Source organism: Corvus brachyrhynchos, unplaced genomic scaffold (assembly GCF_000691975.1).
Source record: "Corvus brachyrhynchos isolate BGI_N302 unplaced genomic scaffold, ASM69197v1 scaffold312, whole genome shotgun sequence".
Classification (NCBI taxonomy): Eukaryota; Metazoa; Chordata; class Aves; order Passeriformes; family Corvidae; genus Corvus; species Corvus brachyrhynchos.
Window position 1 is genome coordinate 1 of NW_008236640.1, and position 13635 is coordinate 13635.

General features: G+C 47.2%; 1 protein-coding gene and 1 long non-coding RNA gene across 2 annotated transcripts; one reads left to right on the forward strand and one right to left on the reverse strand.

The window, feature by feature from the left end:
• Positions 1–6: 6 nt before the first annotated feature.
• On the forward strand, positions 7–7633 carry LOC103625015 (cullin-9). Its single transcript, XM_008644387.2, has 12 exons — positions 7–122; positions 200–563; positions 863–1003; positions 2579–2743; positions 2841–3004; positions 3139–3232; positions 3423–3497; positions 3978–4088; positions 5418–5535; positions 5882–6015; positions 6207–6298; positions 6676–7633. Exons 1-12 carry the CDS (start codon positions 58–60, stop codon positions 6863–6865), a joined length of 1713 nt encoding a protein of 570 aa, XP_008642609.2. The 5' UTR covers positions 7–57; the 3' UTR covers positions 6866–7633.
• Positions 7634–12666: 5033 nt separating this feature from the next.
• Positions 12667–13622, reverse strand: LOC108444815. Its single transcript, XR_001859517.1, has 2 exons — positions 13048–13622; positions 12667–12781 (listed from the first exon to the last, which is right to left on the reverse strand). It is a non-coding gene; the product is annotated as an uncharacterized LOC108444815 (long non-coding RNA).
• Positions 13623–13635: the final 13 nt, after the last annotated feature.

A 13635-nucleotide genomic window follows, 5' to 3' on the forward strand; every position in this document is an offset into this window, starting at 1 on the left:
CATGTCTTGGAATACATCTCTGCTGAATCCACAGCACCTCTTGGTGGCCAAGCACAGATGACTTTCCAGTGCAGGCCAGCACAGACATCTCTGGAGGAGGACAACAGAGACAGCCTGCATTGGTAGGGGTGCATGTCACCAGGTGTGGAGGGGTATGCATCTCCACCCTGTGTGAACACAACACATTTCTCCATGTTAGGCTGAATCCTGGCACAGACAGGGCAGAAGACTATCTCATGGCAATGCTGCAGGTGCCAATGGGGCACACGCTCAGTCCAGAGGAGGCCAAGCTGCTCATGAACCAGACAGTACAGCAAGTCCAGGATACTCTGAGCATACCGGATGATGTTGCTCAGCACCTCCTCATGCACTGTAGGTGGAATGTGGATTTCCTGATCCAGTGCTATGTGGAGAACCGTGAGGCCCTGCTCATCTCCTCAGGGCTGCAAGTGCAGGATGTCCAGCCTCCCCCAAGCCCTGGAACCCACTGCCCAGTCTGTGTGAACCAGCTGTGTCCCACTGAGAAGCCACCAACCCTTTGCTGCATGCACTACTGCTGCAAGGTGAAGGTCCTGGGGTCTTTGGTTCCTGCTACTTGGCAAGGAATTGTTGCTGTCTACTTGGAACAGCTGTTCTTTATCTGAAGGTGTTATCAGGGGAATTTTAGAGCTTATACATTCTCTTTTCTCAGCTCACTTTTTTGTTGTGATCCTTCACCCCCTGATTTGTCTGTTCCCACTTTTGTGCTTTTGGATACTTACCCATGATTTGTGGGGTTTTGTGCACCCTCTGCTGGGTGGGAAGGGCTTCCAGGGTCCCACGGCCCTCTTTAGGTCTGATCTCTCCTCTTGTGTCCTGACAGCCCTGTTGGAGGGAGTATCTCATGACTCGCATTGAGCAGAACATGGTTGTCAATTGCACCTGTCCCATATCCGAGTGCCGTGCTCAGCCCACCACAGCCTTCATCTACTCCATCGTGTCCTCCGAGGAGATCATAGCCAAGGTGAAGCAGGGGGGGTGCTTGCTGGGTGTCCAAGCTCTCTTTCATTTTGGTCAGCACTATCAGATAATTTTGTTGCTGCTTTTTCCCTTCCTGTTACTAAGACTGGCAGCATGATAGTGGAGGCCAACCAGATTTCGTCTGTGTTCTCTGATTATGGTCAATACCAGCTCTTCAGGAAAGTATAACATCAACAAAGAGCAAAGTGATATTTCCTCTAAGTACATCTCCAGCAAACATTTCAGGGACATCATTAGTACAGGACTAGATGAGAGCCATGGTAGCAGCTCATGACAAGTATTCTCTAGTGATGTGCTGGAAGCAATTTAATAATAATAATAATAATAATATTAAAATCTAGGCCAAATGAAAACATGAGCAATTTCATTTTACTGCTGCATCAGTGACCCTATGTCCTTTCTCTTCCATCAGTCTCTGGCTTTGAGCAGTTCAGGTTTTTGTGGGGATGGCAGGAATTAACCACATCAGACGTAATCTTCACTCCAAGTCTGTGTGAGTCTGCAGACATCTCTAAACCAAGCTTTCTGAGCTCTGCTTACCTTAGTCCTGGGTCATCAGGGGACAGCAGTAGCTGCTTGTTCTAAAGCAGAAACTGCTTTTTTTCTGTTCTTTCAGTTCGTAGGGCTGAGTGCCCTCCCCACCCAATGGCAGAGCTGTAGATGTCACATGACAGACTCTTTGTTAATTGCTGGGCAGAACAGTCTCTTTTTCACTGCTCTGTTGTTTGACAGGTGTATTTTTTGTCCTGTTTTTTATAGGAAGTGTTTGGAGAATTAGTGCATATATCTGTACAATTAGTCCTTACTGCCTTTGCAATTCCCATAGTCACACCTGTCTGAAAGCAGGATTTAATAGCCTCTTGCTGTGACTGTTTTATAAAAGGAAATAAGTATTGCAGGTGGACATAAATAACAGCTAATTTTAACAAGTTGCCCTGATACTCTCACTGAAATGTTATGTTTTCCTTTTGATCAGTAAGTGGTATGGTGTGACTCTGCATGAGTGTTAATGTCTCGTGCAGAGTCACGCATACAGTCATAGAATATTTTGGGTTGCAATAATCTGTGGAGGTCTCTGGTCCAACCCTGAGCTCAAAATAACTAGATTATTGTATGAAGATCAAATCCTGGAATTCTATTTAAACATAAGAAAACTGGTTGTTGGCATTGTTTTTTTTTTTTTTTCAATAGTAAAGGCAATGAGATATGGGACCAGTTTGGGCAGAGAGGTTTGTAGTCTCTGTGCTTGGGTATATTCAAAACCCAACTGGACATGGTCCTGAGCAGTCCTGCTTTAAGCTGGAGAGGTTGGACCAGTTTTTATTTCCAGAAATGCCTTGCAACCTCAGCAATTTGTGAAATTGAACAGCTTCCAGATTTGATGTGGGGAGGATAGAAAAATTTACATGAAGGGAATGAAAGGGTAAACTAACTGTGTGCTGTTTTGTTGTGAGCAGTTGTTTGATGAGATGCATAGCCCTGTGCACCAGACCCTGTTTGTAAGGCCTAACCATGCAGCTTCTCTGGCTTAAATCTCCTTCCTGGCTTCTCATTACAGTATGAAAAAGCCCTCCTCAGACGCTATGTTGAGTGTTGCTCCAACCTGACTTGGTGCACCAACCCTCAGGGCTGTGATCAGATCCTCCTTAAGGATGGACTTGGTTATGGAGCAGCCTGTTCCAAGTGCTCCTGGATATCCTGCTTCAACTGCAGCTTCCCAGAGGTGAGGCTGAGCTGGGTCACAGGCTGTACTGTCTTAGGTTTGGCACACACCCTTGTGCTTTTGTGTGGCTGACTGCCTGTCTCTCTCCCTCTTTCAGGCCCATTATCCTGCCAGCTGCAGCCACATGTCTCGGTGGGTAGATGATGATGGATACTATGAGGGAATGACAAGTGAAGCCCAAAGCAAACATCTGGCTAAGCTCATTTCAAAGCACTGCCCAAACTGCCAGGCTCAGATAGAGAAAAACGAGGGATGCCTGCAGTGAGTATACGTTTTTGTTCACTACTGTGTTTGTGACTGGGTGGCACATCCCTGGCTGTGGTGTAGGGCAGCCCTGGAAGGAACTGTCTGCAAGTGGCTGTTAGGACTGAGTTATTCCTGTTGTCCTTCTGCAGCATGACATGTGCAAAGTGTAATCATGGCTTCTGCTGGCGCTGCCTCAAGCCTTGGAGGCCAAATCACAAGGATTATTACAACTGTTCTGCTATGGTGAGTGGTTTGCTCTATCTCCTTGGTTCATGCTTGTGTTCAGAGGTCCCTACAGCCTCTCAGAGATGGTAAGGAGCTCCACTTGGGCCCTTTACTCTGGACTTTGTGCATTTGCCAGTAATACTGGCACTTCCAGATAGCCCTGGTACTTAAGGGAAAATGCTGCAGGTTCCTATACCTTTCCTTTCAGGTGAGTAAAGCAGCTTGGCAGGAGAAGCGTTTCCAGGATTACAACGAGAGGTGCACCTTCCATCACCACGCAAGGGTAAGGCCTCCTCCTTCCTTTGCAGATGCTGCCTCAGCCCAGGTGAGCAGAGCAGTTTCTGTTGTGTCAGTGTCTTCTCTACTGAGAAGCAGGCTTCACATCCAGGTGGGCATGCCTGATCATTTTCCCCTGGCTCTGACATTAAGGAGTAGTCCGTGTCTGCTTTCTTCTATCAAGTCTGTTGTGGAAACCAAGCACCTGATCTGTGGTGTTCAGGGGCTCAGAGTGATGCAGCAGTTGGAAGCAATGGTGACTGAAGGCTGAGCTCTGCTCAGAGCTGAGATGCTGTAAACTTTTGAAGTGATGGCACAGTAGAGAAGTCATAGTTGGATGCATTAAATGGTCGGCTGCTGCCTGCATCTCCTGGGATGGCACTTCAGAATGCTTAGCAATTATTTGTGTGGAAGTTGCTGTTTTTTCAGTCCTGTGGAGCTTGACACTGACACGAACTTTTTGTTTCTTCTCCTTTGGCTATTGCAGGAATTTGCTGTAAGTCTGAGGAACAGCATTTCTTCCATCAGAGAGATGCCAAAAATTAGGAACTTGACCTTTGTTTTTGATGCCTGCAAAGTGCTAGAACAGGCACGGAAGGTAAGGCTGTATAATAGTCTTGCTGAGGTTTAGACTTCATTCTGTTGGTGTGTTTCATGTCTTTCTTAAAGTGAGAAGACACCAACCTTACTCTTCCCGAAACAAGGGGAGACAGAAAGCTTGAGGGGAGGGATAGCATCAGGACAGGGGAAGAGCTTATGTCTGCCCTTCCCTGCTTTCAGTCTGAGTTGAGCTGTTTGCAGTATTCCTTACAGTCAGGTCATAGGATTTGGAGCTTAGCTCAAGTTGACACTATGGAATCAACACAAAGTCTATATTTCGGGTTTTCATTCACTGGGTTTGGTCCATTCCTATTAGAAATGCCCCAGTGAAGGTACTTACCTTTTGAAAGCTCTCCTGATGCTGTGTTACAGTTAAGAAGTTCCTCTTGATGCTCATGTTACGATTTTCTTTTCTTAACTTCGTTTCATGAACCATGGATATTTTGGAAGCATGGAGTTACCTGCTGCATGTCCTGGTAGCCACATTAGAAAGGGTTTGTAGTGCAGCCACTGGGTATGTGCAGTAAACCTGTGACACCTTCGGCCTGCAATGCCTGCTCTGTCCTGAAACATAGGCAGGAGGTGGGAATTGTCTTTGCAGGAGGTGGGAATTTTCTTTGCAGTACTGACTTTACCTGTACACCTTGGTTTTGCAGGTAGGCTTGATTTTGAGAGAGGCATGTGGGACAAGGGTGCCTGACCCTATTTTGTCTTCTCAGTGTAGTAGCCCATGTGTTTTCTGGGGTACATATCACTGTTGCTTGTTGCTGCTGCTGCTCCTGAATTTTCTGGCCCATTTCTTTGAATGGAAACAGTGATCTCATTTCCTGCTGGGTGCCTACATGGCTTTAGGGGTCATTCATTCATAACTGGAGTTTTCCACTTGTTGAAATGTCTTTGTTGTGGGCTCTTGGTGCTGTATAGCACCATGCCTGCTTCCCTTTGGGCTCCATCCTCTCAGCTCACTGCTGCTTTTGTTCAGCCTGGGCTGCCCAGCATTGCCTAGGTCCTGTGTGCTGGTCCTTTGCCTGCTGGTCAGTCACACTTGTCATGCATTTACAGTCTGTGTTCTTGTGATGGTTTGCAGGTGGGAACAATCAGTTATTTTAGACTTCAGTATAAAATAATTGCACATTAATTTCCAGTCCTGCCAGTGGCTCTAGTTAGCCTGGCACTGCTGTCACTTGGCATAATGGGTCACTGGGCTATGGCCACAGACCAGAGGCCACTGACAATAATGACGTCTGGGAGGGTTTGGTGCTGCTCCCTTCTTGCCCACTCTGAAGCAGAAGGAGGGTGCTTAAGAACAAGATCTGTACTTTTCCAGGTGCTGGCCTACTCCTGTGTGTACAGCTACTATAACCAGGACACTGAGAGCATGGATATTGTGGAACAGCAGACTGAGAGCCTAGAGCTGCTCACTAACGCTCTGCAGATCCTTCTGGGTAAGTCCTACAGCATCTTTGAAGCAGTGACTAGCATTTCCAGCTGTATTCAAAGAGCAGCAGCTCTGTAGTGGGGCAGTAGCATATATACCATCACCCAGCTGGCCTCCCACTTCTCCCGGTCCTTTTTTGCCTTCTTGATGTCATTTCTGAGGAAGTCCACTGGAGCAGTTTGGCTGCCAGTGGAGTTTGATGCAGTAAAGAGCAACATGTTCTGTTCTGAAAGAGGGATGTATGTGCACAGGAGATCTAAGTAGCTATGGCTGGCTTCCTAATCAGAGCCAAGGGCTTGGTCTCTGCTCGAGAGTGTGGGATGCAGCATGACTTTGTTGGCCTTGAATTGCAGAGGAAACCCTGCTGCAGTACCAGGACTTGGCCACTTCTCTTCAGCTCCTGAAAGCAGAGCACTTCCGTGCGGGTTTGGAGTTGGTGCGGCAGATCAAGGAGCGTCTCTTTGCAATTCTCTGGCACTCCACACAGGTGAAGGCCACATGCCTGTCTGTGGCTTGTCTTGCTCTGGTCTAATTTGATTGTGGGCAAACTAACGGGCTTGATCAGCTATGGGGATGGACTCAGGATTGCGTGTGTGCAGGGTAAGGGTTTGCAGGGCAAAATACACTCCAAATCACATATTGTTTTTCTCTCATTTGGCTGTTCTTTCCTGCTAATAGGATTTCCATGTTGGGCTCCAGACTTCAGGAGATGCTGTTCAGAGAAGGTTGAAACTCGCAAATGTGCCTGCTTCAGCCCTTGCATGTACAGGGTGAGTTTGCTTAGCAGGGTACAGGGGAAGCTGAGTGAGTACAGACAAAAAGCAGGTGAGCAGAGTTTGCTCCTTTGCTCATTGACATCAAAAGAGTGAATGACAGACACCGATTACTTGCATCCTGTTTTGTGGTTTGTGGTAGCAATTTAAGTGACATAGGGGGGTAGGGAAACCAGCAAAACCTCTGCTTGTATGCAGCTGTGATCAAGAAAGCTCCATCACTGGCAGACTCAGTTATGGAAGTTGCTCTCCCTGGACTCTCCTGAGTTTCTTTGGGTGGGGATGCTGAGACAGTGACAGTAGGGTGTTGTGGGGCTGGGTGGCAGCTGATGCTCACAGCAGAGGCTCTGCTCTTATGCTCTCCTTCTCAACAGGCAAAAATATACCATCCTGTGTGACTCCCCCAACACAGATGAAGGTGGCAAAGAGGTTGAAGATGAGGAGTATGATCCACAGTGGCAGGAAGACTATGATGACGATGATGACCTTGATGAAGACAACTTTATGATTGATAATGAGTCTGATTGTGATTCTTACTTTGATGATGATGATAGCTATGACTAGAAGTGTTCTGTCACCCAGCCTGCCAGCCTGGACCTTTGCTTCTGCTTTGTCTCAACCAGTTTGTGTTAATGTTTTTCCTCAAAGGCAGGAGGACCTCTCAGAACAAAGCATTTCCTCTGGGAGGTTTCTTGCTCAATGACTCTTGAATATGCAGGAACATTGCTCTGGGCAGCTGGTCTGTGTTACTGTGGCCACCTCTGTCAGAACGATGTCTCCTTGCCTTTTTCCTATGTCTCCAGTTCTGCCCATAGGTATTTCATTGAGTTAGAAAGTCACAGCCCACCTGCAGAGTGAGGGTTGCTGCCTGTTAAAGAGCTGCTCCTTGTCCTTGGTGTGCTCTCCCCAAGGGCTGGGCACAGGGGAGGGTGACACGTGTCCCAGCATGGCACTGTCTAGCAGTGTCCAGTGTCCAGAAATGCTGTAAAGAGATGCATTTACACTCAAGTTAAAGCCTCCCAGCTGGAGCTGGTAGGATTCTCTCCAGCCACAGCTGGATGTGGTTCAGTTCCTCTGGTTGAGAGGGGCTGCATTTTTGCCCTTTGTTGGAGTTTTCTTCTCTGGTATGAAGCAGGAAGGGCTGCTATGAGTGACACAGGTTTGCAGGATTGTTTAAGTTTATAAATACATGCACACACATATATTTTATATATATATATATATATATGCAGAAGTTGTTCAGATAATACTGTATCTTTGCAAAAAAGGAAAACCCTGAGGAACAAGGGTTGAAAAAAAGTTCTGTTTAAAAAAATAAACTGTTTTCTTCTAGCACAAGCCTTCTTGTTGTCTGTGGGGAACATGGGAGTGGAGGGGAGAGCAGGATCTCCTCAAGTGAGGAGGATGTGACCTGGATGTGCTTATCCCAGAAGTTATTTGTGAAATTAGTGTGGGTTTGGAATCCTCACCCAGACCACACAATCTGCCCTGGAAAGTGGCTTTTCCTTCCTGGGCAGTTCAAGGAACAGTGAGAGGTATGGGGAGGGATGGGAAAGAGGGTGGGGGACCAGGCCATATGGAGTGGTGGGGCTTGTGTTTGTGGGACCAGGTGCAAGACAGGATGCCTGCATGTTGATGGAAGTGGTAATGTCTGGTGTCCAGCAAAAGGCATATGGAGGACTGCTATCAGGGTTTGAGGGGTGATTTGGATGTTTGTGGGATTGTTGTGGAGATTCAGGGCTCTTAGGCCATCTGGGAGGGATGTGGGGTTCTTATGGGTTGCTGGACAGGGAACAACTTCCAGGACAGAGCACAAGAGAGGACTGATTTTTCCACTTTCCTGCAGCCCATAGCTCCTAGTCCTGCAGAGTCTGTCATAGTGGAAATCCCAACCCTGCTCCCCATATGTGGCAATGGGCTCCCTGTGACAGCTCTCTGGGCCCTCTCCTCAGGGCCACTTGGGGGAGAGATGTGATGGGGGTGCTTGGACACCCTGGTCTTCTTCCCCAGTGGGACCAGTCCTTGCAGGAGCAACCTGGATTTCCCAGGTTGTTGGGGACATCCTAGATGCCCAAGCTGCTTATGTGGAGACTCATGCCTGCAGTTCTTTATTCACTGTCTCCTGGAACCCAAAGAGTCAGAAGGATTGTGAGTCTCTGCTCCCATGGAGTGTTGGTACCGAAAGTCAGGATCAAACCTTGCTCTTCTGCTCTGTGGGAGGTTTCTGTCCTCCCTGAGCTCGTAGGACACCTGTGTTAGGGTTTGACAGGACAGTTTGAACTGTCCCAATCAAACTACCTACCTGACACTGGCCAAGGAGTCAGGGATAAGAAGAAGGGCTTCTTCCGTTGTCATTCCTGTACCGTGTGCTCTGGGACAACCCTCCTTGAGCAGGGAGGTTGGACCAGGTGACCCACTGTGGTCCCTTCCAACAATACCCATTCTGTGACTCTGTACCATATGGGGTGTATCTGAGAGCAAAGAAAGTTCTGGCAGGTGCCACAAGGCCACTTCTCATCATTCTTAAAGGATCATGTCAATCAAGAGGATGCTCCCAGTGACTGGAAAAAGGCAGATAATGTATCCATTGTCAAGAAGGACAATCCAGGAAACAAGAGGCCAGTCAGCCTCACCTCAGTCCTTGGGAAAGAGATGGAAATGCGCATTGACTGCACCAAATTGCCAACTCCTCTGCTAAAACTATAAAATTGATAGTTCATCAAGAAGGTATAAAGAATTAATTCAGAAAGTTGTGGATTGCTCCAGGAGGAAGGGAAAACCAAATTCCATCAATTTGGGATTGAAAAGCAGCACAGTGATTCCAGAAGCAGCCTGTGGTGAGACCCTAGTCTCTGAATGGAAGATTTCCTCTCCAAATGCCACCCTTTGGAGACGTGGTGACCGGAGGAAGGATGAATTTTTGCACTAAACTAGGTTGCCGTGTCGGGAACATAAGTGAAAGAAGGAGTAAGACACAGTCTTATATAACAATTAACATCATAGAATTTAATTAATTTCCTGTTATCACTGAAAATCAAATCCCCTTGAGGCACACACCAAACTTACCCATCTTCCCACACTACCAGCTTTGAAAAGGACAAGTTTAATAACAACTGGAATGCATTAACATTTCCCTCTATCCACTGGAGGCATTCCCAACAAGAAGATTACTAGTGCCTTACCATTTAGAGCAAACAATCTACACCACAAGGTAATTTCTAGCTGAGAGCCTGTTGCTCACTTATTAGTGGGTTTTGCCCTGCAGGTCAGGAACCCAGGATCAAAAGACATAATCAACAGCGTGTTCTTCTGCCTGAAGAAACTCAAAAGAAGGATTGGCAAGATTTTAACCAGCCACCAAAGTCATCCTTCAGGGATCCCTGCTCAAAGCACTTTTTTACATAATCCCAGGCACCAAAACACCCAGCAGATGTCCAACCCCATGCTGATGAGACCCAGTAGGCTCTGCAGTCCTTAGTCCCAGGATACTGCAAACATCAGGGACCATGGGCCCAAGGATACTGGTGAGGCACTTTCTGTAAATCCTCTCCTTCCCTTTGTAGTCTCTTTGTGTGTGGTTTTGCTTAAGAGTCATTAGGTTTAGGTTTAGGTATAGCAAATAGTGTTAAAGAGAGAGTTAGGGTTATGGTCAGTGTTAGGGTTTTAGGTGAAGGGTTTGTATTATGGTTAGGCTTGAGTTTAAGGTTAGGGTTACAGTCATGAGGGATAAATTTAGAGTTAGCTTTGAGTTTAGGGTTAGGGTTTCTCTCATAGGGTTAGCATTAGGTGATAACATTAATATCAGATTTACGGTCATTTTGGTTAGATTTAGGGTTAGGGCAAGTGTTGGGCTTAAATTTAAGGTGAGGGGTTAAATATTTTTAGGGATAGAGATACAGTTAATGCTAGAGTCATGTTTAGGCTTAACTCTATTGACTGGGTTGCAGTTTCAATTGCTAGGGGTAATTGTTTGTTAGGTTTCTAGGCATAGATCATTTAGGTTTATGATTTTTGTTGGGCAGGGTTTTGGTTAGTGATAGGCACAGGACTATGGTTAGGGCTTTTCTTTTGCGTGGTGGAAGTGTATTTGGTGGATAGTATGTGAGGAGAAGGTACCAGAAGAATCCTAGTAGTGAGAGTATGACAATGACTGCATCTGTTGTGGTTATTTTGTGTTTAGTAAGTTTTTCAATATGTACTGGTTTGGCCAAATTTAGAAATATATCCCCTGAGAGAAGGCACAACCACCTTTCCCCCACCAGGTTTGGGAAAAATTAAATTTTCCTCAAAGGAAAGTGAAAGAGATTAAAGCTATTTCTTTAACAAACACACAGGAAAAGGAAAATAATGCTAATAAAAATCTCTCGCTGTGGAGAAAAAACCTGGCAAAGTGTTAAGAGTCCTCCCTTTGGTCTCCTCTGAGCTGGGACTTGGCCCAGGGCCAGGCCCTCTGTGCTCGGTGGAAAGTCCTCCCGATGTGCTCTGATATTGAAGCAGTCCAGTAGAAAAGGGAGAAAATCTGAAATTCCCGGGAAGGAAAAAAGTTCAACTCTCAGTCTCTCTCTGGAGAAAAAGAAACTGAACAACTGGCCAAAAGCTGACCGGGCAGCCGCAAGCCGGGTGCCTCCTCCCTCCCCCGCCACAGCTGGAAAAAAAGTCGCTATCTCTGTGTGACCTTGAACAAGCTGCAAACTGCTTTGAAAAAGTTTTGCTCAGTTTTTCCTTCCCCCTCTCAGGCTCAGTTTAAAGGCATAAAAAGGCACAAAAATTAATTTCTGGGCATAGGGCAGCGATATGGGATACACATCATAAAGTCACCCCAAGACACAATAGTAAGTCATTTAGACAGGACGCTTGGTAGCAGGGAAGTCCTGCTAGGAAGCCTAAGACTGATCCTGAGATTTTATTGACCATGTGGGTGTTTTTGTTCTTTAGGCCATTATCTTCAGTAGTTTCTGAACTTCGTTTGAGTTGAGAGTGAGGACTACTGTGGCAGTTATAAGGAAGTATAAGTAGAAAGTTAGCAGGGCGCGTTTGGCTAATATAGCCATAATAATTATTAGGCTATTCAACCTAAGCGAGAATGCTTAAGGTTTTTCAAATCTATATTTGATTTAGTCCAATTCAGTCTCCTATGGGTGCTGAGGCAAGGATTATGGTGATTAATAATTTTGAGTAGAGTGATTTAGGAAGATAATGGTGATGGGTGGCAGTAAATTTAATTATTGTTGATAGCAATGATTAGGAATTAAGTAATTCTGTGAATCGGAAATGGAAAGGGACTGGGACTAGTTACACTGCAATTGCTGTTGTCAGTAGGGGCAGGATGTTGGGTGGTTTAATTTTCTGATGTCACATTAGTTCTGCTTCAAAAGACCACAAATACCAAGGCAGCTGCTTGTACTAGGGAAGTATTTGATTATGGCTTCAGTGGCTTGTGGGTGGTGGGATTTGCAGATTTGGAGATGAGTGGAATGATAGTGAGGGTGTTAATTCCTATTCTTGTTCAAGCCATGATTCAGTGGTTGCTCAAAATTTGTAATGACTGCTCCTAGAAGTAAGGCTGGGGAGGAGATTCACTTTGCATGTTACACCTCTCTGTTCACCTTACCATGCTGATTCTTTTATGTTCAGGCACATATCCTTAACGAATGAGACAGGTCTGCACAGCAGATTGGGATGCTGATGCCTGCTCTATTACTCTAGCTTGGATTCACCTTCCAAATAGGCTCGGTACTGAACAGTGTGATTCCACTTGCAACGGCCTCTAGTAATCCAAAGGGGTGTAAAATGTTTGGGTCTTTTTTGGCTTGTATGTAATTTAGGATTTTTCATTATTCTAATATTAAGAAGGCTAAAGCAATTAGAATTGGGTTATCATGGGAACAGAGATACCATATTTGAAAATAGAGAGTCAGGTGAAGAGTAGGTATGGTAGGAAAAGAGGGGAGGTAGGGAGAAGCAGTGCTTTTCCAGGACAGGGGATAGTAGTCACTTACTTTTAATTTAGTTTTTTACTTGGAGGCCTGCTTGTACTCACATTTCTCATCCTTCTGTAAAAGGAAAAGTTCATTGAAGAGAGAAAATGACCTGGATTGCTCTGGTCTGAACCCAGCTCATACAGGACTGTTAATCCTTGAAAATACAAATCCCTATGAGTAGCTGCACCTTTAGGATGTTCTGATCTAAGCTGTGAACTTCCTTGTCAAAATGGGCTCTGGGAGGACATTGAGCTGTTTTCCCTGGGTGGTTTGATCAATTGCTGGGAAGGGGGAAGGATCATGAATCTGGGTGGGGGTTGAGCCGAAATGGCATTTTGCCGCTTCTGATTTCCTCCCAGCTTTTGCAGCGGGGCGACACTCCGATGACAACAACGAGAACAAGATTTATTTTTGACAGCAAATTAACACCTGCCGCCCTCCAGCCCTCCCAGATTCGCAGGCCAAGCGGTGCTGCTTCCGTGCCTGAGGTGCTGGCACCCTGGGGAGAGAAACCGGAAAGCCGCGGTCAGTCGGACAGGGCTCCTGTCCCCCCTGTCCCAGCAGGGCCTGTGCCCGGGCCAGGCTGCTGGCTGTGCCAATTCTCCGTTTCTAGAGGAGAGCAGCATGGCAGGCCATGTTCCACCTCCTCCACTGAAACACGGCAGAGCAGTCTCCTCAGCAGCTGCAAGAGCAGGATGCTCGTGTGCCTGCTGCCGTCTGCCGGAAGCCCTTCTACCACCCGTTGCTGTGACGCCGGGTACCCACCTCTGGAGACCTGCTGCCAGGAGAGGAGCCGATCCCGCACGAGGTCCTCGTCCGTCTTGAAGGCGATGGCCCCGCAGACCGCGGCCCCCCGGGGTAGCGCCGGCACCGGACGCACTCCACAGAGGGTGCCAGTGCTTCCCCATGCGGTCCGGGCACCCGGTGCAATCTTCCTGGAAAAAGCAAAGAACGACTGCATGAAAGTCAATTCAAAACAAGACCTGGAAGCAAGAAAAAGTGTCAAAGGTTATCACCGTATCGCGGGCCTGGGGAGCGTCTGAGCGCTCCATGCAAGCATTAAGGCTCTCCACGGCTGGGGAAAAACCCCACCTTTCCCACACGTAAGCCCTCCCCTTCCTCAAGGGCCTGGAAAGCAGACCAGCTGGGGCACGCCTTCGGAACCCGCCCCCCTCTGCTGCCCCCCATCCCTACGGATGGATGCTTTTGCCAGGCTGGCTCCCCCCGCCCCAGCCCGGGCCAGGCTGGGTGGCAGAAGCTGTCAGCAAGGCCGGGCGCTGGCTCCCCCTGCACAGCATCCGTCCCCTGACCCGCCAAAAAGCACCTAGGCGTCTCGCAGAGACAATTCCAATC